The sequence below is a fragment of the Acomys minous genome (genome assembly GCF_964271855.1).
Source record: "Acomys minous genome assembly, chromosome: 2".
Classification (NCBI taxonomy): Eukaryota; Metazoa; Chordata; class Mammalia; order Rodentia; family Muridae; genus Acomys; species Acomys minous.
The window spans coordinates 79,055,716-79,081,175 of record NC_140484.1 but is presented as its reverse complement, the minus strand read 5'-3'; the positions used below and the strand labels follow the sequence as shown (position 1 = coordinate 79,081,175).

The 25,460-nt window shown below is 45.0% G+C and overlaps 1 protein-coding gene across 6 annotated transcripts in view; it reads right to left on the bottom strand.

The window, feature by feature from the left end:
- The window catches only part of DNAH3 (dynein axonemal heavy chain 3), a 175,475-nt gene that overhangs the window by 13,300 nt on the left and 136,715 nt on the right, over positions 1 to 25,460 (bottom strand). For all 6 annotated transcript variants that reach the window (XM_084772130.1, XM_084772128.1, XM_084772132.1 and 3 more), the window contains 5 exons: positions 20,601 to 20,799; positions 15,148 to 17,289; positions 8,511 to 8,736; positions 4,322 to 4,566; positions 1,837 to 1,953 (listed from right to left, as the gene is read on the bottom strand). In XM_084772130.1, the coding sequence (XP_084628256.1) occupies positions 1,837 to 1,953; positions 4,322 to 4,566; positions 8,511 to 8,736; positions 15,148 to 17,289; positions 20,601 to 20,799 (2,929 nt within the window). The remainder of the gene's footprint in view (positions 1 to 1,836; positions 1,954 to 4,321; positions 4,567 to 8,510; positions 8,737 to 15,147; positions 17,290 to 20,600; positions 20,800 to 25,460) is intronic.

Sequence of the window (25,460 nt, the reverse complement as noted above, 5' to 3'; positions counted from 1 at the left end):
ATTTTAGTTCTGGGTGAGAGGATCCAGACAAGCTCTTCACATATGGTGCTGAAGGCAGAATATGTGTGTGATCTGGAAGATGCCACACTGAGCTATGTGTGGGACTTTGGCCATATTAAATCTGTTAATATAGCACATTCTATTCTCTCTTCTGTCCCTGGGATTACATTATGTATTCTTTGAGGACAACGGCAAATTTTATACATCTGAATTCTTCCATATTGTGGACTGGTATATATTGGGTGATCAGAATAAAACAAAATCACCAAGTAATTGCTTTGATCTAATCAGAGTATGCCATTCCCATTTCAAGATCCCATGTTGGAAATAATGCTTCTTCCATTTGTAAATCTCCTACTGATCCCTCATATCCAACTCTTATTAAAATGTCTACAAGCTTTTCAGGATCATTTCTCTCCACTCAAAGATGTAATCATGGTGGTGTCTTTCTGCTTCAGAAATCTTTTGCTTAGCATTTGTAAGAATTCCTGCTTTAAGTGCATGGATGTTCTACCTGCATGTATGTCTATGTACCGTGTGTGTACAGTGCCTGAGCAGGCCACAGGAAAGCATTGGATCCCTGCAATTGGAGTTACAAACAGGTGTTAGCCACCATGTGGGTTCTGGGAATCAAGCCCAGGTCCTGTGGGAGTGAAGATCGCTACAAGCAATCACACAATGCAGGTGAGGTAAGAAGGAAACTTGATTCAGCATGACTTAGTCGATGCTGGTTCAAACTTCTGGAGTTTAACACCAGGCCAGATTATTCTAGACATTTTAAAGTCCAGTGCAATTTTGGATATTAACAATTATCCCAATTCCATGTGCACAGTAAGGCTTCAGGTGGGAAAAGTCTTTTGCAGAATACCTGTGACCTCTACCATGAAGATGGGTTCTATAGCTTATGGGCCTATGAGCCAATGTGGTATCTCTGACAGAAACAGCATAAAGGTCACTAGGCTATAAAGTACATGTAACATCCCCCTATTGACTAAGATACCAAGATAAAGATAAAAGTCTAGGGTGGGAGAGTCTGGGAGAAAATTCTGGGGGGCTGGGGTAAGGTCTGGTTGTCCAGATAGCAAAGGTCACCAGGTCATTGATGACATCTGCTCCGAGCCTTCTGGGTGGAAACCAGGTAGACATTTCTCCACTGAGGAGACAACCCTGTGTTATTAACATTTCTGGTTTCTCCTTATCTGTGAGAACTCATGTCCACAGTACTATGAAGAACAGCCACCTGTTTGGCTCCTCTTTCTTTAACATGTGTCTGCATGTGCACATATGTGTGGAGGCCTTGGGTGTCATGCCTGTTCAGGCATTGGCCACCTTGTTTGATGAGGCAACATCTCTCACTGGTCTGATATTTGCCATTTACACTTTGCTGCTGTAGTGAACACTAACCGTCTATCTGACTCTGCCTCTCTGGCAGTGGGATTACAAGTACATACCAAAACACCAAGCTTTTTATGTGTGCTCTGGGTCCTTTTAGGTGTGAACTCAGGTCTTCATGCTTGTGTAGCGAGCACTTGATGCACCAACCTATCTCTTCAGCCCATAAATGTTTCTGTTAGTGCTGTACTGTCATTTGTCATTTACATTTTTCTACTATCTTAGATGGTAAACCACCTGACCACAGAAGCCTATATCTTAATTCTGGTTGTTTTTTTGTTTGTTTTTGTTTTTGTATCCAATATGACAACAAGCCTTAGCAAGAGATCAATACTTGTTGAATGAAAGAGGGACAGAGTGACTAAGGGAGGATAGGAGCTGAAGAACAAGTGCAAGGCAAATGGTGACAGGAGGTTAGGGCAGCAAAGCCCCATCTATAAACACCTGTCAGGTAGGTCAGCGCTTCAAAGGGCACCTCTTTGTAGTCATTCAGAAACATCTGGATCTGCCGCATGCTAATCCTCAGGTCAGACTCATTGAACTCATAAGGGATGTTCCAACCTGCAGTAGGCAGAGAAGAGTTACAGGCATCAGGGCTTCACGCTCTTTGCTTCCACTGAGAGACTGAGCATGTAAGGTTAGCATCATTGTGGATCAAGGGCCTCTTTCATCCCTGTGACTAGCCAACTATTTGCCTTGATTTATTGCCAACAGGGCAGCCATTCTGCCTGAGAAAACACACATTCTAAGATTGGTTTCCTTGTGGGTCTCCCCATTTGTTAAGGACGATGTTAATATCCTGAGATCTGTGAGACAGGATTTGTTCAGCCTGCTTAGAAGACTGTGGTACAGCGCAGGGCTCCAAAACTAACATGTAAAGCATAGCTGACAGCAGTAGCTATGGCTGGCTGGCAGGGCAAAGCTGGCTTGGAAACTTCTTCCTGCACTCATGGGAGAACAGCAAGGCCAGTCTTATAGCAACTGTCACTAAAGTTCCAGGATTATTTTTGTTTCATGCTTACAAGAATTTTGCCTGCATGTATGTCTCTGCACCATGTGTGTGCCTGATACCTGCAGAGGTCAGAATTCTAGAGGCATTGGATCTCCTGGAACTGGAGTCACATATTTGTGGGCCCCCATGAGGTGGGAGGTGCTAGGAATTGAATCTGAGTCCTATGCAACAGGGATAAATGCTATCAAATATTGAACCATCTCTCCAGCTCCTAGCAATGATATTTAATTTCCTTCTAAACAATAATATTCGCATTAAAATATAACTTAATAAAAACTCATAGCTGGAAAAAACAATGGAACAGTTGGTTTTGAGACAAATCATTGCATAGATTTTTAGAGTTCTGGTGTGAGGAGGAGGAGGGTGGAAAGAGGAAGATAGGGATGGGCAAGCGGGAGAGGGTAGGGGTGGGAGGGAGAGGAAAGAAGTGGGAAGGAGGACAGGGTGGGAGGGTGGGGATAGCTATGAGTGAAGGAAGATAGGGGGAAGGGGGAGGGGAGAGGAAGGAGGAAGAGATGGGGGGAGGATAGGGGTGAAAGGGAGAGGATAGGGGCAGGAAGGGAGGACGGGGTGGGAAGAGATGCTCCATGAAAGGCAGGCCCAGAGCTATCCCCTCCTTCCACACTTGGTGGACAGTCACAGGACCCATGGGGCTACCTGGGATTGGAGGGAGAGAATTACCAAGAGGACACAGAGGAGTGGGGGTGTGGGGTGGGGTCGGAAAGGGAACAAACAACAGCAAAGCATAAGCCATGTGTATGGAGATGCTGCAATGAAACCAGTGCTGTGTACACTAACTTTAAAAATTAATTAAAAAAAAAAAGAAGAAGAAGGAAAGAAGAGGAATAACCAGAAAGCATCACCATGAGGGCTATTTCTCTCCGGACCGACCCTAGAGAACTGCTAGGAGTCCCCACAGTGGGTCTTTCGAAGCTGTTGAACTAGATCGAAAGCAGCCCATAGTTGAAACAAGACGTTCAAATTGGAAGACCAAGAAGAGACTTGATACTCTATGAGCATATACAGGGGGAGGAGGTCCCCCTCAGTCACAGTCATAGGGGAGGGGAGTAAGGGGAAAATGCGAGGGAGGGAGGAATGGGAGGATACAAGGGATGGGATACCAATTGAGATGTAATATGGATAAATTAATAAAATATATTAAAAAAAAGAAAGACAGGACACCAGCAGTTTAATAGTCTTCTAACAAGATTATTTAATTATTCCTTAGTGTCTATTGATAAATAAACGCATTGTGCTCTTTTAATGTTCAGGCAAGTGCCCAGGTATGTTTCTATCTTTCGTCATTACACATATACAGTTAGTTAACTCACATGCTGTAGGCTCCTTGGTGACAACTCTCCAGAGAATGCTTATGATGATATGTCCCTCTCACTTTCCTCTTCACTAGGTGGAGGTCCCCTAATTTTGTGTGTGTTTGTGTATGTGCATGCATGTAAAGGCTACAGGTTAACCTTGATGTATTCCTCAGATACGCCATGCCTATTGTTTGGAGAGAGAGTCTCTTCCTAGGCTGTCTGTCCGGCAAGCCCAGATCATGCAGCCCACCTCCTCAGCATTGAGATTATCAGTGTATGCTGCTGTGCCAGATGCTTGTGGAGACGCAGGGATGGAACTCAAACTGTGGTGGTCATACTCCCCATCTCTGAGTGTCACTTTATTTTTTACACTGACTTGGGCATAAGGTTGTAAGGTGGGAATGGGGTGGGGGGGGGAGAAAGGATATTAAGTAAAAAATTTCATTGCACACAAACAACAATCCATACATAGCGTTAAGTATTTCCTTAGTCATTCCTAGAGCGTGTGAATTATCCTACCGGCCAGGCCATCTGAGTGCAGACCTGCAGACCCTCCCTGTGGCCCATCTCCAGACCGCCCGGACACACTGCCATGCCTCACCTAGAGCTCCATAGTTCCTCCTCTCTTGGACAATGGCATGGAAGAAGCAAAGTCCGAACAACAGTTTCTGCCATATAACTGGCTTTGTGCAGCTCTGGAAGAACTTAGGGTCTGAGACTGGGTCGTTGAGGTAGGAACGCAGAAGATTGGCCCTGAGCCCTTTGGGGGGCTCATTGGTCATTTTGATCCCGTTCTGGAGGATGCTGACGGGAAACTTCTCTGATGGGTAGCTTGTTAGCCAGAGTCTGGAAATAGAAAGGACACTGGTGTTCAGCATACTTCAGTAAGTTACACTGGAAACAGTAACAAAAACAATAGCTACCGTTATTAACCATTACCACAAATGACAGAATGATAAATATTTTGGACCTGCTCAAATAGACTAGACATAGATAACATATGAATAAGTATGAGTGTTTTTCAATAAACTTTACATATGGATAATACAATTTGATTTTCATATGTCATTAAATATTATTTTGAGGGTTTTTTTTTTAGCTATTTAAAAATTAGATGATGAGCCGTATCAGAAATACAACCAACTGGATTGAGCTCACAAGCCAATCTTATTCCCTGGTCAGGAGTAACACAAACCTGACTGACTTGAAAGTGAATCTGAGTCCCATCCCATTCTACCCTTCAGTCTATGAATGCAACTGCTCTTTCCAGTCAGCAGAAACTCCCCGAAGTCCAGAAATACAGATAGAGGAGTAAGCAATGGTGCTAGACAACAAGTGGTATTTTTAATGACAATATTGTTTTAAAAACAGTCTTGCTGAATCCTACCTGGTGATTGACCATGATCCCCAGGGCTCAGGCATAGGAATGACTTGCCTAATGCTATGCAGGTAACATGGTCTTGGCAGTTGCCTGTGAGTGGAGGCTTATAGGACATAGCATCAGGCCAATGTGACTGAGGGGGAGGGGTTGCTCTTAGGGCAGGACACTGTGTCTGTGTCCCCCTGCTGTGGGACCTCGGGACCTCAGTGCTGAACTAAGGTATCAGTGCCAGGAGGTGGTGGGCATTCTAGGAGGTGACCCTGAACCTGGGTCAACTACAGAAGGGCACCCAGGCTTTGTACCTTCTCTCCAGCCATTTCCAGTGGTCTGGGTTGGGCCTCACATGCCTACAGGAAGCACTCTGCTGTTTAGGTGGCTGGACAGCAGGAGCAGGCACAGAGAGTCTCCTGTACATGATGCAGAGGCAGCCTTGGACATTGTGCACAGGACTGAAAACATTTCACCCTGAGTGTAAAGCTCTCGGGCTCAGGGCCTGTGCCAACTCTGCCAAGCTTGAGTCCATAGACAAGCCCATATGAATCATGACCCACAGCACTGTGCTTTCGTGCCGAGCCTATCCACTGAAGACAGGTTTTCCTGGGTGTCCCATGGCTACAGCATGGTCAGGCCCTTTGTATATGAGCTTTCAGGACACCTGGTTTTGTCTGTCTGTTGCTGGTCATGGAGGACTGAGAGGGACTTTGTACCAGTGATTCCAAGGCCACATGGACCACATAGGACCTCCATGTGGTCGCTTTGGATGCTACTTTCCATTTCTTGCTGTCCAGAACCACTTTCCTCTGCAACAGTTGTTGATAAAGCTCCTCAAAAGGGCTTTGTGAATGTCTCCCTGTGTAGGACTCTCTCCCCTACTCAACCATGTTAAGTACTTAACTGCAAGGCTCTGTGCATTTGTGCTGGACCACAAGTTCAGCCTGCACTGTTCTCTTAGCATTAGTCTAGTGGTGATTCTGACCTCTTCTTTTTTGTTTGGTTGGTTGTTTTGGGTTGTTTTGTTTTTGTTTTTGTTTTTGTTTTTGTTTTTGTTTTTTGAGACAGGGTTTCTCTGTGTAGCCTTGGCTGTCCTGGACTCACTTTTGTAGACCAGGTTAGCCTTGAACTCACAGAGATCTGCCTGCTTCTGCTTCCCTGAGTGCTGGGATTATAGGTGTGTGTCACCATGCCCAGCTTATACTGGCCTCTTTTTTTGGCCTCCAAGGATCATGCTGGTCCCTTGCCCTGACAAGGGGACCTTAAGGCCCCCATTCTAAACCCTGTGGGATTGCTGGAGTCTTCCTGCAATCACCTGCTAGGTGTCAACTCTAATGGATGACTGACCTTTGACCTCTAAGCCACAGCTTGAGGGTTTTCTCTGGCCTGAAGTGTTCCAGGTTCAGCATTATAGGGAGAGCTAGTTGGATGTTGGAGTGAGGGCATGTTTACCATCTGCAGGGTGGATGGTACCCAGGAAGGAGCATTATGTGGGCCCTCCTCTGCGGCCTTTTCACTGCCCCCATCTCTTTAGCTACTGCTGGAGAGGAAAGGGCCAGCTGGCTGGAGTTTGCTCAGAACTTCTCATCCTCACTATAAGTAAGCAGGGAATTTTCTGGTAATTGATCTCTCCCTTCCCCAAATTGCCAGCATTCCTGTTGAAAAACAAAAACAAAAACCTTCCCTCCTTTAACTCTTGCTGGCCTGTGATGTCACACACAGGACCTCAGGTGAGCCCTACTGAGGGCTGGGGCCTTCAGGCTGGCTACAAGGGTATCTTGTCATTTTATCCCACATGGAGAAGTACTACATCATGTGATTTTGTTTGTTTGTTTGTTTTGAGACAAGGTCTCACTATAGCTCTGGCTGTTCTGGAACTCACTATGTAGAGCAGACTGGCTTCAAACTCACACAGATCGGCCTGCCTCTTTCTCTCAAGTGCTAGGATTAAAGACATGTGCCACTATGCCAGGCACACTATGTGATTCTTAAGCTCAACGCCCTCCACAGCCCGCCCAGTGGCCTTGCCTTGCAGCCACCATGGCCCAGGTATTTCATGTTCTGGGTGAGGCAATTACAGGTGAGCGTGGGCTACATATAGAACAGGGGTAGGCATGAGTTCTTATCTTTTAGGCCTCGGGTAGGACTTTGCTGGAGACCTAACAAGACTATGTGTGGCCATGTTCCTTCTGGACACGTCTGGCTTGTTGTCTCTGAGGCACCCAGCTTGGTCTGGCCTGTAACCGACCAGTGATCAGCAGGTTGGCTCTAGAGAGAATATGCTATAGCCTCTTAGGCAGCTGGGATCCTCTTCTGTGCCCTGCTTCAGTTTGAACTTTCCCCAGGATCCAGGCCCATTGATGGCAATAAAGCCCAAAGAGGAAACTCAGAACAAAGTAGAAGAAAGGTGTCTCATGTGTCTCTGGACTGTGCTCTGTCCTGGCACCACCCCAGGCTGACCTTAACATCTTATGGTGATGAACATCCCTGAACAAAAGCATTTTTAACATCTGAAGTCATGCTCTGTTTTGACCTATTCAGGCTTCTGTACCAAAACAAAACAAGCAAAAAATAAACAAATAAACACCAGTGACTGTATGGTCCTTAGACAACAAACATATTTTCTACTAAACAAACAAAGAAAGCCCCAAAGCTTTTCTGACAGTTAATCTGCTTTCATGGCCACACCTGCAATCTCTTCCTCTAACAACTTCCCCCAACACATGCCTGGGAGTCACAGGTTACCTTCGTTTTCAGAAAAGCTGTCCCTATGGACTGGAATGTCCTTTAAAAACTCCTATTCACGTTACAAAATCCCAGGCAGTTCTCAGTCCTTCACACCTGCCCCCTCTTCTGTAGCCTAGAGTTCTTGTTTAGGTATGACATGGTGGGCTGCTTAGTTTTGACTGGCAATTTGATACAACCTAAAAATCTGGTGAGAGTGAACCTCAAGGGAAAAACCGCCTCAATCAGACTAGCCTGTGGCCATGTCTGGAATAGACTGCCTTGATTGAGGATTGATGTGTGAGAGCGAAATTCTACTGTGGGTTACACCCAGGGGTCCTAGGAATAGATAGGAAAGCTGGCTGAGCATGAGGCAGAGAGAGCAAGCCAGTAAGCAGTGTTCCTCACAGTGTCTGCTTCAGTCTGTGCCTCTTGCTTCCTGCCCTGACTTCTCTCCATGGTGGACTGTTACCTGGAAGTGTAAGCTGAAATAAAACTTTCTTGCCCATATTGCTTTTGGTCGTGGTGTTTATCACAGCAAGAGAGAAACAAAGAACACACGCATTGACAGGATTCTGCCATGAGCTGCCTCTGCCAGCTTCAGGGTGTCTCAAGGGCAGGACTGTCCTTTCTCTCACACTGTCAACCACCAGCATGCTGTCCAGAGCTTGAGCTGGGTGGAACAGCATCTCACCTGAACTCCGGTTTGGTGTTCTCAGGGATAATCACCTCTTCACAGATCTTCTCCAGTGCAGGCATCCAGCTTGTAGCCAAGTGGCAGTTCTGGAGGACCACCCAGGTCCCTTCTTGGATGGCATTGTGGATCATTTTGGCAGCAATAGGACCTTGGCCTTGGCCGAGGGAGATGGTCTGTGTTTTGGTACCTCCCTTGCCAACATCATCTGCAAACTTCAGCAGACCTGAGACCAGGAAGAAAAGAAGTTTTTGAAAGAAGAACCAGCTAAGACCAGATTAACAGTCATAATACAAAAGGAGGGATACATTGACATTCTGGATTTAGAAATATACTCATTAGCCCCTGTTAATTGCTAAATCAGTATTTCTCTTGGTGACGCCTAAGGTATCTGCTGAGTGAGGGGCTACAAATAGAACTCTTATTTGGCATTTTCTCTAAACACATAAGGCTACTTGCTATTATCATCATCATTATTACTATTATTATTAATAATAATAATACTATTATTATTTTAGTGTTTCAAGACAGGGGTTCTCTGTGTAGCCCCAGCTGTCCTAGAACTCGCTTTGTAGACCAGGCTGGCCTCAAACTCATAGAGGTCCACCTGCCTCTGCCTCTGCAGATTACAGGCATGTACCACAATGCCTGGTTTTAATGCAAATTTATGATCCTTCTCCCTCAGGCTCCCAAAGGCTGAGATTATAAATGTGCCCGTTGATGCTTAGCTCTAGCTTTGCACTCTTAAGGGGAAGGAAGCTGGAACTAAGACTTATGTATAAAGTTAAGACCTTCAGTGGGCTGCGATTTCTGACTAAGAAAGCCAAACCTCTTCCTCCTAACTTCTTGGAGCTTGCTCTTAAACTGGAGGGGAGTGGAAAAAGTAAATAATTCTCAAGTGAGAACTCAAAACACCAAGCTCATTTCACACAGAGATGAGGGACATGAATTCACAGTAGTCTCTAGTTGGAGAGTTCCTGGCTGAGGAATTTCACATAAAATTAAAGCTCTGGGTTGCCATTATCTGCATATGCAATTGTTGTTCTGTTTTGGGGACACTCATAAAATTCAATTCAATGCAATTCAAAAAAGTCTTTATAAAAGTATAAGCCGCATTAGGTGGTCTATCATTTAGCATAATAAGGGATAGTTACCTTATCAAATAATCAGAATTAATGCTCCAAGGATTAGCTATGGTCTCTGAAGTGGGCCAAATGATGCTCCCTCAACTCAGACACTGAATTTCTTCTCACAGTGTGACTGTTACTGGAGGTAGGTCTTTATAGAAGCAACTAGGTTAAAGTTACATTTGTTTGTCTGTCCTGAATTCACTTTGTAGACCAGGCTGACCTTGAACTCACAGCAATGCTCCTGCCTTTTTCTCCCGAGTGCTGGGATTAAAGGCATGTGCCAGCACACCTGGCTCTAAAGTTACATCTTTAAGGTAGATCCTAATCCAGTATGACTGGCTAATGTCCTTCTAAGAAGTAGGGGACATGTGCATGGATATATAGAGGAAGACTGTGTGAAAACAGAAGGTGTCCTTCAGAGAGCCAAAGAGAACTAACAATGGCCGTGAATGCTTTCAATCCCAACAGTCTGGAGGCTGAGGCAGAAGCATCACAGATTTGGGGCTAGTCTGCGCTACATAGTGAGTTCCAGGGCAGCCTGGGATAGAAAGACACTATCATAAACATAAACACACAGAAGCCTGGAGAGGAGCAATGGCCGCTCTGTAACTCTAGCCCTATGTCCCCTTCTGGGCTGCCCTGGACACAGGTACTGCACATATCGAGCAGCCATTCATGGAGAAAAAACATCCATATACATAAAATAAAACTTAAATCAAAGGAAACAAATACCCCAAATCTTAAATAAAAATTGCATTATTTTTAAATAAAAACATTTAAAAAGAAAAACAATGATCCTAAGAGAGAGGCCTTGGAAGAAATGACCGCAAACACCTTGGTCTCAGACTTCAAGGCTCCATAGCTGTGAGAGAATAATTTTTGTTTATTTATTTTAGGTTTTTTGAGACAGGTTTCTTTGTGTAACAGTCCTGGCTGTCCTAGACTCCCTTTTGTAGACCAGGCTGACCTCAAACTCACGGCCATCTGCCTGCCTCTGCCTCCCAAGTGCTGGGATTAAAGGTGTGTGCCACCACGCCGGGCTGAAAGAATACATTTTGTTGTTAATCTGTCAGTCCATTGAACTTTTGTTATGCACCCTTAGCAGTCTTAGGAAATTGGTGTAGAAGAAATACATATGAGAACAAGTAAAGGTGGAATATAAACCACGATGAAGTTCAAAATTCTATTTTAAATTATGCACAAATTTGAAACAGAACAAATGGAACTATTAGACTGGGTGTGGTAGGCACACCTTTTCCAGTTCTTAGGAGGCAGCGGCAGGCAGATAGCTGTGTTAGAGGCCAGCCTGATCTATATACTGAATTCCACTCCAGTCAAACAAACAAACCCCCAAACCACCAACCAAACAAAAATCAAATAGAACCTTTATAAGTAGAAAGCAGTCATTGCAAAAAAAATCTTAAAGCTCTGATTGACAGAGTGGACTGGTATAAGAAATAAAAGCCGGTGTAGGGTAGGGGGTGGAGTGGGCGCACGCCTTTAGTCCCAGCACTCAGGAGGCAGAGGCAGGAGGATCTCTATGAGTTCCAGGCCAGCCTGGCTTACAAAGTGAGTTCAGAACAGCCAGGGCTGTTACACAGAAAAACCCCATCTTGAAAAACAAACAAAGAAAAAAAAGAAAAAGGAAGACAAAAAATAAGCAAACAAAAAGAAGGGAGCATCCGTACTGCTTGCCTCGTATGAACTATATTCAGAGTAAAACAAAGACAAAGGAGATTTCTTCTGTAGAGAAGAGTGTCCGCTAATGAATGTGGAGGAAAGGAAAGCATTAAAATATCACCACATTGCAGCTCCTAATGCAATAACAGATGCTGGAAATGATTTTAAAAGTTTGCTGATGCCATTAAAGCCAATGGTCCCCACAATGGAATTACCCACAAAGCGTTATTAAACACGATGCCTGGATTTCACTCTAAATATTTTAATCTAATTAGTCTAGGTCACACCAAGATTTTTCTTAATGCTCTCCGTATAAGTCAGGGACAGCCAAGATTGAGAGCCATTCAGTGAGATGAAAGGATGATGGGAAACTTTAGAGGAAGAGGTGGAGGTCCCAAGAGCTGGCTCCCATGATCATGCCTGGACCACTATTTTAGTCAAGACAATAATTTTAGTCAGGAAAGGAAAGACAACCAGACAGCAGTCCTATCAGCCTGTGCTCTGCCTGCAGAACATCACCCACCAGACCCACTCAGCACCACTGCCACCAGCAGACCATCTTTAGACATTGCCCCTTTTTCTCTGCTTTCCTTTTTTTTTTTTTTTTTTTTTTTTTTTTTTTTTGGTTTTGCTAGTTCTCTTTTTTAAAAACTGACATTTAGGGCTGGAGAGATGGCTCAGAGGTTAAGAGCACCGACTGCTATTCCAGAGGTCCTGAGTTCAATTCCCAGCAACCACATGGTGGCTCACAGCCATCTATAATGTGATCTGATGCCCTCTTCTGGCCTGCAGGTGTACATGCAGGCAGAGCTCTGTGGACATAATAAATAAAATCTTTTTAAAAATTTGCCATTTGAAATGGAGGCATCCTAAATAGATAATATTAGTATTAGCCTACTAGACAGCACAAGCTAACAAATAAAAATCCTAGTACTAGGGATGGCTTGCCTCTTTTGGAGTTACTGTCCAGTGAGGTCTCACAGACTTCCAAACACAAACACTGTAGGCTTCCAAGGCCATTGGTTACACTCCAAAATTTGACAACAAGACCATATTGCTCAAATCACCACATTCTTGAGTCATAGAACATAGACCAAAAAAAAAAAAAGTTAATAATTACCTGGCAGCTTCATCCCTATTGGCTAGCTTTAATAAGTGCTAGAAAGTGCTATTTGTAATACCTATGGTGGTGGCTAGTAATAATATTACCCAGATGTGAACCTTACAAACTTCAATATTGGACTGACTAGACAGATCCCATGGTTTAATAGTGACATGAGCATTATGGGAGTAGCCAACCACTTTAAAAACTGAATTTAAGTCCCATTCTACAAATGAAGCTCATACCTCGCATCATTATCAGGCTAAGAAGAGGCCGTGGCTCCTAAGGGAGAAGCTACTAGCATTCTGGTGAATGGACATAGTACTAAACTGACTGTTGGTGCTTTATCATTACACCCATTATTAGTTGTATCTCTCAACTCTCATCAGAAAGTTCTTCCTTTTGAAGTGATGGCATTAGAAACAGAGACTCACAACTAGTCAAGGAACAGAGAATAAGAGACTCAGTCCTAAACGGGTATCACATCCCCTCCTTCCAAGGATCAATTCAGTGGAAGAGGGTCAGAAAGAGTGTACAAGCCAGAGGTGGTGGAGTGCTACAAAGAAACAGTGCTTTCTAGACATGGCAGGGCAGCGGCACACATAGACTCATAATAGGTGTGATGGAAGAGGCACAAGACCTCAGCAAGCTCAAGCCAGATGAAATCTCAGCATAGAGAGTGGAGTAGGCATGAAGTTTCACTCATAACTGAGGAGCTATTGGCAACTGAGAGCTTCTGGGAGAGAAAGAGTTCGTTTTCTTTAAGAACAGAGCTGGTAGTAAGCCAGTCAGTCTTCCATGGAAGGCCACATATGCAAGAGTGTATAGGTAACACAGGTTGGGCTTGGTGGGTGCAATTAAAAACAAAAACAAACAATACAGAGGGAGGAGGTCCCCCTCAGTCACATTCATAGGGGAGGGGAGTAAGGGGAAAATGGGAGGGAGGGAGAAATGGGAGGATACAAGGGATGGGATAACAATTGAGATGCAATATGAATAAATTAATAAAATATATTTAAAACAAACAAACAAACAAAAAACCCTGAAGGCATGAAGTAGGGAGAGTAGCATCTGAGAGGGATGGATATGATCAAAACACATTGTATGAAATTCCCAAATGACAAAAAAAAAAAGGGGGGGGGGGAATACAGACATACATGATGAAAGCAAAGACACTAAAAATGGGTTGTGTTGCTTTTGACATGTATGCTTGATCTCACTAGAACCTAGAACCAATTCACTTCAGCTCCCTCCTCTGCAGTCCTTCCAGGGTTAGGTATGGTAAGTTTTTCTTTGCCAAGGGCACCTGCCAAACTACTCAGCAACCACAGAAAACATCTATTTGCCACTTGCATTTCTTGTACTTTTTCTTCACTCAGCAACAGAGAAGACAAGAGTGTGAAAATATCCTGGCAAAACAGAAAGCAACTCAGTCAGTTGGGCCTGTCAACATTCTAACTTGTACAAACTGTTTCTGGAAAGACATCTCCAACTGCTACGAGGGGTTTGCTCTGGGAAGGCATAACAGGAAGATGGACCTTAGACTCCACACCAGGCTTCCAGAACCTCAGCATGGTTGACATCCTAGGCCATGCCACCATCGTCTGTTGTAAGAAATGGCCCATGCACTGTAGGAGGGTGAGCAGCATCCTTGGTCTCTTTCTTGAAGATGCTAGCAGCAACATCCCCCATCTTAGCTGTAGCCAGAAAATTGTCTCCACACCTTGTCAGATATGCCTGGGGGACGCAAAATCCTACCCCTGTTGAACCACAATCTTATACCTTGCTAATTAAAAAAAATATATATGCAGTTTTTAAAAATTAAAGATGCAATAGAGAAAATGGCTCAAGATGAAGATGATAAACTCAGAGCTAACGTAATCCTAGGCTTGGTCCTTATCGGATTAAAATTAAATCTGTGTGTATGTGTGTCAGGGGTTGGTCAGAGGTCAGAGGACAATCAGAGGTTCACCTTCCACCTTGTTTCAGACAACATTTATTTCCTCTCTTTCCTCTTCTCTCTCCTCTCTTCTCTTCTCTCTCTCTCTCTCTCTCTCTCTCTCTCTCTCTCTCTCTCTCTCTCTCTCTCTCTCTCTCTCTCTCTCCCCCCCCCCTCTCTCTTCCAACCTTTTTTTCTTTTTTAGACAGGGTTTCTCTGGATAACCCTGGCTGTTCTGGAACTCACTCTGTAGACCCAGCTAGCTTCAAACTCAGAGATCTGCCTGTCTCTGCCTTTCAAGTGCTGGGACTAAAGGTGCCACCACCACACAGCCAGCCAGTATCTCGCATTCAGCAGTTTATTCTAGTCTAGGTGGCTGCTCAGTCTCTGTGCATTCTCCTATCTCTGATCCCATCTCTTCATAGGAGCGCTGGATTACAGACATATAGTACACCACTCAGCTTTACAAGTGGGGGTCAGCTCCTCATGAGTGCACGGCAAGTGCTTACCCACAATTACTTCCACACCCTGCCCTTAATGTATTAGGAGGAAAAAATTAAAGTTATCAACATTTTGCAATGGATTCTTTTGAAGAATCAAGTGATTTTGTGGTTATGGATTCACTGTCCCAGCTATCCTTGATCCCAGGTACTAAGAAGTGGCTGCGTCCCTTAGGAGGGAAATGAAGTTTTCACTTGCTTTTTTATCCAGCTGAGTTTGAGACCCCTGCTGTCAACCAGCACACTCTGGGCGCTCAGTATTTCTCATACAACCTTCTGCCCTTACCTGCCATTGGGTCTGCGCCCGGAGACAGTACGAAAATCAGTGGTGCACAACAATTGGAATCATTGTAGGATCCCTGGAGGTCAAAGGTTGGGGCTTCGATGAACACCTTTCCCATGGTTTCAGAGATGAAGTCTTGAATGGCTGGGACCATCTTGTCGGGCCGCAAACACCGCAGGATCACCATCCGTTCCAGTGTGTGAAGGAACTTCCAAGGTGAGGGCAGTATCTCCTCGTGCGGCCAGGCTGAGTCATAAATACGCTTCCATTCTTGGGCATTTTGTACGAAATCTTCCATCAGACCTTTCAGTCTGGGTAAGGAGGAAGCTCGAACAACCTCACCCCATGACTTTTCTGATAACCATTCAGGAGCTGGGTTGAGGAAAGGGTTATCCAGGGCCACGCCTCCAGTTAGAAGGAAGTACCAAACTTCTTCATTGATTGCCTTTTTTTCCTTTAAGAGGCCAATGGTCAGGAGGAGGGAGAAAAGTAGCTTGTCCTTCTCAAACAGTGAGCGACACACGTTGTTGTAGATGCTCAGCGTGAAATGTTCAATGATGTACTCAATCCGCAGATCCAGCTCATCGCTCTTGCTGCTGTTGGCTAGGGACTGCACGTAAAGGTTGATGAACCAAGTCAGAGAATACTGGTACATAGGTTCGATGTGGGCCAGGTCGGAGATGCAGAAAAAGATGGTGGCGGAGTGAATAGCTACAGGCTTGTAGCCCATCCGGGTCTCATCAATTTGTGTTTCTGTCACAGAGGCTATTTCCTGCTTCTCAGAGATTTCCTCAGACAGCACTTTGGAAGAAGACAGCACTTTGATGGCAGTCTCATCTTCAAGGATGTTGCCCTCAGACAAGGACAAGACCTCTAGGATCTTATCCTCAATTTCCTTCAGCTGCTTCTTATTCTGGGCACTTTCTAAAATCAACTTGTTTTTTTTCTCTTCTAGTTCCGGCTTCTCCTTGGCAGCCACAATACCAAGAAGTTGATCTTGGAGACCCAAGGGCGTGATCATGAAGTTGAGGAGGCAGACTTTCACGGCAATTTCAGGGAGATAATGTGGATTCCTCAGACGTGTGGTTATATAGAACTTAAAGTCCCTAGAGTATTCGATGATATTTTCACCTAGTCTCATGTACTCGACTCCTTGCTGTTTGAATGTTGCCTTCAGCAAGATGGGTTCGATAAAGGCATCCAACTCTTCTCCAACATTTTCCAGCAAGACAGGGGTGCCGAACTGCAGGGCATTTTCCAGAGTCCTCACATAGTTGCTATCAGAGAACTTGATGACAGACAGCTTGTTTGCTTTTTCCATGTTCTTCACCCACTTATTGGCCTGTCCCTGAGGATCAATCATTAAGGGCCAACGCCTGGAATTGGACACGATGATGCCATTGTCAACAGAAAAGGAGTCAACGGGAAGCCCAGCTATCTGCCAGGCACGAATTTTTATGGGATCCCCTAAGGTGTGGCTGAGGCTGAAGTCAGAGGACCCTGGAATGACCTTGTCCTTACAGCTTTCCAACCATTCCTTTTGGCATTGGGCCCGATAATCCACTGTGAAGGCACCCAGGTAAGCCACAGTCCCAGAGGACAACAACACATCCCCTGTCAGGTTATTATAGCGGACCCCCAGGAGCCGGGCAGCTTCTGTCCATCTGTCCTTCTCTCCACCAAGGCCACTGATCAGCTTCTCTGCCCTGATCAGCTTCTGGGAGCAGATCTCAATATTCTCCTCCAGCGTCATCTTCTTGATGTTCATCTGTTCAAAGTCGTCATTGAGAGCCTGGAGGCGGTCTTCTACCAGCTTCAGCTCGGCCCGTTTCTGGTTCAGCTTCTGCATCTGTATTTCCAGCTTCCCCTCAGCCTCCTTCAGTCGCTCCCGCTTTGGAGCCACCACCTTGGCCACTCGGTCATATACTTCCATGGCCCTCACCCACTTGCACAGGCCCTCACAGGCAGATGATACGTTTTTAATGACAGCTGGCTGGAAATCAGGGTGATCAATGAACCTTTCCCGGATTCGCTTCATAACCACCGAGGGGATGTTGTCTTTGTCATACGTCTTGAGACTTTCCAAGAACTTTAGATCTCCAAGGATCTTTCTCGACACTCCCCAGTAATCTTCTATCATCTTACCTGTTCAGTGTAGGAAAGAGAGATGAATTGGGACATTTTGGGTGAGATGTACAATAGCTACAGTAGCTGCTACTTAGATATTGGTAGGGACATGGGCGGGGTGGGGGGAACTCCAAACGCTTGGTCAGGGAGACCCAAGAAACCTTATCATTCTCAACTGTACTTGGGTCTTGAAGGACTTTCCTTCAGATCTTCCATGACCTCAAGTTCTTACCATGAACTCTTTGCCTATGCTGGGTTGGAACCAGGCCCTGTTAACTGTTTGTCTGCCTGCCTATCCATTTGCCTATCTATCTATCTATCTATCTACCTATCATGTATCTTGAGACAGGGTTTTCATACATAGGCCCAGGCTGGCCTTAAATTTGTTTGTGATCTTTCTGCCTCAGCCTCCTGGGTGCTAGGGTATGAGCTGAATGACTGTCACCTTTGATTCCTTTGTCATTGGAGAGGGCCACAGAAGCCACACCCCCAGGCATATGTTTATACAGAAGTCTGGGAGGCAGGTTGGATGAAACATAGCCCGTTCTCCTCATATGGAGAGTGTGAGTGAGGAGGCAGTGGTCTTGGAGAAGGAACTTGCTGGCTTGTGTCCGGACAAGAGGCCACTTATAGCTTGCCCAGAAACAAAATCAGGGCCTATTCTCCTCAATGCCCTTTCAGCTAACAACTAATCAAGTGGTTTTCAATCCTCCCCTATGACTATGACCCATTGGCTGACATGTTGGGAAAAACTTGAGCACGTCTTTGGCTTACAGCACATACCAAGCTGGGGTTGATGGCAAGAGCCATACTTGAGACATACTATCTAGGATAATGTGCCCATCCCTAAGTACAAGCACAGCAACCAGCACAGAGTTTCCTGTGAAGGACTTGATTTGCATTCTAGAAGATTATCTGCTTCTCTTAAATTCTAGGTACTCGAAGCTAACTCAAGTGCTCCCATTATATTCACTAAATTCCAAGAGTTTGGCGAATAATATACATAGTTTAGTGGTGGGCTTGAAGCTGATAACTGGAGACCCACAGTAAGAACTGGCATTCATAACCTGGACATGTTCTAACTAGGCAGGTCTCAACTCTGCCTATACCTTAGAAGCACGCAGAGAATGTTAACAAAACAAAACAAAACACATGGGTTCAGGTTGCACTCCAGAAGCAGGCCATGGGTTTTAGCATCCTTAAGCTCTTCATGTGACTCTGTTCCCAGCAGCGGCTCTACAAGCTTCTCTAAAGTCCACTGCTGGTGCTGAGGAGCCTGCCCGTGGACAAAGTGCTTGCTGAATCAACATAAAGGCCCGAGTTCTACAGGGCATGGTGGAACACGCCTTTAATCCCAGCAGAGGGAGGCAGATCTCTGTGAGTTCGAGGCCAGCTTGATCTACAAAGTGAATCCAGGACAGCCAAGGCTACATAGAGAAACCCTGTGCCAAAAAACAAAAACACAGAACAATGAAACAAACAAAAGACACAAGTTTGGATCTCTGAACTGATATAAAACCCAGGCATGGCACCAGGTGCTGGTGATTCTAACCCTGAGAACATGGTTACAGGTATATCCTGGGAGCTCAATACCAACTAATCTAGCCTTGTCAGAGAGCTTCAGGTTCAGTGAGAGGCCTGGTCTCAAGCAGATGAGATGAAGAACAGTCGAGGAAAATGCCTTAAGTTGGCCCCCTACCTCCACAAGTGCATACATAATAAAGGTGAGTGCATTTGCTTGTTGTGTCCCTGCCCCCCTTGCCCCGCCCCCCCAGCCCACTCCTGCTTTGCTCTTTCTCATCATCTATATCTTCTTCAAGCCAGCCAGACAAGAAGGAATGCTAAGCAAAGGGAAGCAGGGCCCAGAAGTCGTCAGAGGAGGAGCTAGGGGTTGCTAGCATTTCAGAAGGAATGCATGCTCCCAGAGTTCCTTCAGGACAGGGCGACTCAAAGGGCAGGTGGTTTTGAAAATTCGCATGCACTTTTAAGGCACTAGTCGCAGTTTTAAGGCACTAGAAAGTCCTATATCAGAAACACTTTGCTGTCTTTTGAGAAAACTCCATTATGTAGACCATGCTGGCCTCAAACTCCCAGTCCACCTCAGTGCAGTGCTGGGATCATAGTTGTGGGCCTGGCTGGCCCTCGTGACTGACTCTCAGTTTCTTTCCTTCATCCTTTTGCTATTCTTTTCGCTCTATTTCTCAATCTCTGCACCCTTTTGTTCCTGTCTCTAACTTTCCATTTTCAATTACTGTTTTGTCCCCACCACAACCACCCTGTGTGAGTGTGTGTGTGTGTGTGTGTGTGTGTGTGTGTGTGTGTGTGTGTGTGTGTGTTCTTTTCCCTGTCTCTCTTCCTTCCCCCCACTCCTTTTTTTTGTGTCTCTGTGTCCCATTTCTCCTTCTCCCTCAGCAGGTTTGCCTCATTTTTTCTGTCCCCCCCCCCCCCCAGGATACCTCTTATTGTCTGTATCTCTCCCTTTCCCCTTCCTCTCCCTTCCTCTCCCCTGCTCTGTTTTCCTGCCTCTGTCCTCATCCCTTCTCATTTCTTTTCTTTGTGGTCACATGCTTGTTGATTCATTATCCTTTTGTGTGTGTGTGTGTGTGTGTGTGTGTGTGTGTGTGTGTGTGTGTCCCCGTGTCTACATGATTCCTGGGTCTCTATTTTTCTCTCTCCTCCCTCAATACTCTGTGTGACCAGTTTCTTATTCTCTTAGTTTCTGACTTTCTCCTGATTATATGCATCTTTGTACCACCTGACCTCAATTTTTGGTCTGCAATCTGAGGCCTTGATTAAGTTTATCCACACACAGATACCTGCATTTTTTTCAGATGACTGAGTGGCCAAAGGCTGGTCAAGAAACATTTACAAGGGGGGCTGGGGAGGTAGCTCATAAGTAAAATGCTTGCTGCAGAAGCAAGGGAGCCAGTCTGGATGCCAGGACAGATGTAAAAAGCCAGGTGTGGCAGTGCACACCTGTAGTTCCCCACATGCCTAGGGAAGCAGAGGGCTCTTGAAGTTTTCTTGCCCGCCTGTTTAGCTCAATGGGTAAGCTCTAGATTCAGTGAGATCATGGCTCAAAACACAAGGTAGGGAAGGGATTGTAGACACTCAGTGTCAACCTCTGGCTTACACACACACACACACACACACACACACACACACACACACACACACATACTTGCCCTCACACATATATGCACACATACACACAGGCACACATAAAACTTCACTGAGACTGTTGGACTCATATGCACATGCTGATACTTCCAAATTCCTCTAAAACCCAACGGGCCTGGAACAAGATGGCTTGGAGTGGATGTGGTTACCGGAGCCACTGGGGTCTGGCTTCCTCTCTGGCTTCAGCCCCTTCATGACGCAAATGCTCTCCATAACCAGCTTGACAGGGCCTGGTGGATTCTGCATGGACTTCACCAGAGTGATATCAGCTGGGTTCAGGGTGTCGAGGGCAGCGAGGGCAGCCTCAAGTGCTGGCATAGCCTCAGCCAGGTCCCCCTCACATTCATTCTGCGGAGAACAGGGACAAAAAAAAAAAAAAAAAAAGATGGGTGATTAGTGCTTGTACACAGGGCAAGGCAGAAAGGTTCTCTGTGACCAGGTGCCCTCAAAGGCCAGGGCTTGAAGCCCTGAGCATCTGCAGCAACAGGAATGTGTGCCTGGCTTCTCGTGGCTGCAGTTTGGATGTCCTGGACATTTGAGAACCTCTTTTGTGACCTTAAAAAAAATGAAACATTGCTCAAATTAGGGCAATAAGTATTTATTTCAAATCTTTTCAAATATTATGTTTTTATGTGACATGACATGTTTAACTTTTAGGTATTGTGAAATATATAAAAATTGTAGATTATGGTTACCTTTCTATGCTGTATAGCACCAGAATTAATTCTTCTTAATGTACTTTTTCCCCCCTCTGAGACAGAGTTCCTCTGTGTAGCCCTGGCTGTCCTGGAATTCTCTCTGGAGGCCAGACTGGCCTCAAACTCACAGAGATCTTCTTCCCAAGTGCCAGGATTAAAGGCAAGCTCCACCATACCCTGCCTCCTACCTATGATCCAAGTCCTTAAAAAAAGGAATTTTTTTGTTTATGGGTTTTTTGTTTGTTTGTTTGTTTGTTGTACTTAATGTTTGTCTGCATGTGTGCATGCATGCTTACCACTGATGCATGCGGAGGTCATTGGCAACCTCTGGGGTCAGTCCTCATCTTCCACCTGTAGTCCATCTGCCCCTCAGCGCCTGGGGATTCTCCTGTCTCTGCTTCCCATCATGCCACTGGAGTGGTGGGAATGCTAGCGCACCAGGTTTTACCTCAGCCTCAGAAGATTTATTCTTCCTGCTGCTTGTTTTGTATTCTTGTTTTTAAAGACTCTCTCCTGGCTATTTAGATTGAACATATCTAGAATGTTTGTTGATCCTGTTATTTTAATTTTTTTTTATAGTTCTGGGGATTGAGTCCATATAAGTACTCTGCCACTGAGTTACATCCCTGACACTTGGGTTATTCTGTCAATGGCGACTGCCTTGTTAGCATTATCTAATCTGCTTGTGTTGCTTTCATTTTAAGCCTACAATTTCTATTTTTAAAAAAATAGTTTTGAAAAAATTCCCTAGAGAAAGGAGGTGGCTTCCCATCCATTGGTCAGGATGGGTGGAGAGACAGTCAGGCTTAGGGTAAACTGAGGGAAGAAATGAGGTAGGAGGGGTCGGAGGTCAGGCATGGATCAGGTACTGCACTGTGTTGTAGATCCTTACAGAGGATACAGTGGTCAGGGACAGAGTAAAGGCTGGAGACAGGTAGACTGTCAGACAAGCTAAAGGTGGAGAGTGGAGATGCGATTAGAACTGCATCAGGGTTGGCAATAGGGCTGAGAGCAACAAAATGGGCCAGTGTGTGCTTTAGTCATGTTTTGCTTAATTTTACCTACTCATTAACCCTGCCTGGCTTTTGATATTTGTTTTACATATTATATATTTGTTTATTTGTGTGTGTGTGTGTGTGCCATGGAGGTTAGGTGGATATTGAAGGATAACTTGCAAGAATCAGTTCTCTCCACGTGGATCCCAGGGACTAAATTCAGGTCGTTAGGCTTGACAGTAAGTGCATTTACCTGCTGAGTCATCTCTCCAATCCCTACTTATTAATTTAAACATGAAACCAATGTAATGTAACAGCATACATCCAGTAAATAAAACAAAGTACCTATGCCTGCTACAACATGAATGAACTGTATAACATTATGTTAAGTGAAAGAAGCCATCTGATACGTGGCTCCATTTCTATGAAGTGTTCAGAATAGTCAGATCCACAGAGGCAGGTTAGTAGTTACCTGGAGTCTCGGAGAGGAGGCATGACTTCTAAAGGGAATAGATTTCCTTAAGAGTAATGAAAATGTTCTAGAATTACATAGTGCTAATATTTGAATGACTCTGTGAATGTACAAAATCGTACAACTTTAAAAGGAGAGTATTAATGCTGTGTGCATTATATCTTAATTTTTTTTTTTAAAGAAAGATTGCCACTATAAGACTTCACAATGGGGAGGACTATTTTGGGTTAGTTAGTAACTCAAATTCCAGCAAGGAAAAAAAATTTCCCAAGACATGAAAATGCATTAGTCAAGGTCACATAGTTGGTGTGTCACAGAGCTGGCTCCTGGCTCCTCATTTAGTGAATTCTCTATTAATTTACTATTAGTCCAAGGGTGCTCACACAGTTACGACTGAATAGGATCTTTGTGGCATGTTTGTGGCATGGCCTCTCTATGCATCCCAAAATGTCCTCAAATGTGTAGCCCAGGCTGGCCTTCAACCCATGAACTTCCTGCCTCTACCTCCTGAGTGCTTGTATTATAGGCTGAGAACATCAATTACTAAGCAAGTTAAAGCAGCATGTGTTGAAGTCTTTGTAAAGCATGAGTTTATTGTGGATCAGCAAACAAAACAAAAGTAGCTTCACTTCCTCACAGCCAGTGGCCCCTCCACACTTTACACCTCCATGGAACCTGGCACCTCTGCTCCTCTTCCTAAGGTACAAAGCCTGGTTTGGGGCTGGGTTTTGCTGTAAGCTGGTTTGTCAAGTGGCTCCAAAGGGCCTCTCACTGTGATGTGTCTCTAATGGGGATTCTCAGGAGTGGCTGTCACCAAGCCTCACCAAGAGCATCCCACCCAGAGATTCTGAGTCATTTGGTCTAGGTGGCATCTGGCCATCTGCATTCTTAACTCCATGGGTGACTCTGGCAGTGGCTTTGTCGAGAAATGCCGCTTGACATCACAAGAACACTGAAATCAAAGAGCAGGCGGGAATAGACTTGATTTGCGACATACCTCCTCTCTGTGGTCACTGAGGTGTCTCTGTGGGGTTGGGATGACAACCCAGCCACTAAAGTGCCTTCTGCAAAAGCACAGGGAGCTAAGTTTGCCCCCAGCTGGGCAGAGTGGGGGAGGCTCATTGCCAGCAGGCCTGGCAGAGTCAGTGAGAGGCCTTGTCTCAAAAAATAAAAGTGGAGGTTGATTGGGGAAAGATATCTGATGCCAACCTTTGGCTTCCATCATGCACATCCATACACTGATGTGCACACACCCACAACAAGTACACACGCCACACATACACACCATACACAATAAGAAACACACACGCAAATGTTCCCATACACACAAAACAAATACACACACCACACAAACACAAAAATGCACACGTACTACCCACGGTAACAAGTACATATCTCACACATATCACCAAACATAATACCTAAATGGTATCTTGGAAAAACATTTGTAGTAAGATGCTAAGATAAAACTGAATATTGTGAAAATCACAGCCATGCTGTAATTGTGGCAAATAATGCATGTAGACAGGGATGAGGAAGAAATTGCAAATTGGAGCTAAGACTTGAAAAGGTATGTGTGTGTGTGTGTGTGTGTGTGTGTGTGTGTGTGTGTGTGTGTGTGTGTGTTTCAAGACAGGGTTTTTCTGTATAGCCTTGGCTGTCCTGAACTTGCTTTGTAGACCAGGCTGCCTTCAAACTCATAGCAATCCACCCACATCTGCCTCCTGAGTGCTGGGTTTAAAGACGTGCACCACCACGCCTGGCCTGAATTGAATTTTTTAAAAAAATATTTCATATGTGTTGTTATGACACATGTTTGTTTGATCAAAAATCCTACCTTTGGAAATGGCCTTTGAGTGTCAGTAGTGCAGGGAACATAAAGGCCACCAGCTTCATTTTGACGGAGTGAAATCCATGCTGCAGCCATTTTGGAAGATTACCCTCCTTAAGTGGAGGATGTGATTTAGTAATCTAAGAAGAACCAACCAATCGTTGTTATTTGTTTAATGGGTGAATGCATCAGTCCAGGCCTCCCAGATGCCAGGATAACAGACACGTGCCACGAGTGACAAGAACCTGCCAGTTTAAGAAGAACTGCTGTACCTGTGAATTGAGTGTTGGAAGCTCATCTCCATTTTTTTCAGTCTCCAGTGCTTTCCAGCACAAATTCTTCTTGCTCTGTGGGACCCCTGACATGCCTTAGGCCTGGTGCTCTATACTCTATGTCATTTTTAGAGTTGTAAGAGATTGAGGAAACATAGTGGTCCTCGTGCGGAGAAGGACCACAACCCTGAAGCTTCAGGAAGAGACTGTCCCCAGAAAAGCCCCCAGAGAAACTATGGAGCAAGACCTGGTTTCTTTCTTCTCCTCCCTGGGTGGTTTCTTCCACCTGACTCACCTCCAGGGCTTTCAGGATCTGGGCTCAGATGGCACAGCACCAGACCTTACCCTTCCCACTGAAACCCAAGGTGGCATTTTTATCACCTGGGGCATGTTAAGAAATCCCTGTGAGATCCTCATGAATCCCATGTTTATCTCTCTCATCTCCCTCCCGACCTAGTAGGTTTGCTCTTTCCCCTGACACTTCAGAGCAGAATTCTGGCTGGGCTGTTCCCTTCCAGATGGTTCCTACACTTGATGAGACTCTGGACTACCACACTGGGTAGAGAGAAAGAAGAGCTATTTCAGTGAACAGCTAATGTGGACCCCTGGCATACGCCACACACTTTACATACTCTTTACTTATGTTTGTATTTACTTATTTGTTTATCTGCATGCATATTTTCCTGTATGTATATATGTGCATCACATATATACCTGGAGCCTGCAGAGGCCAGAAGAGAA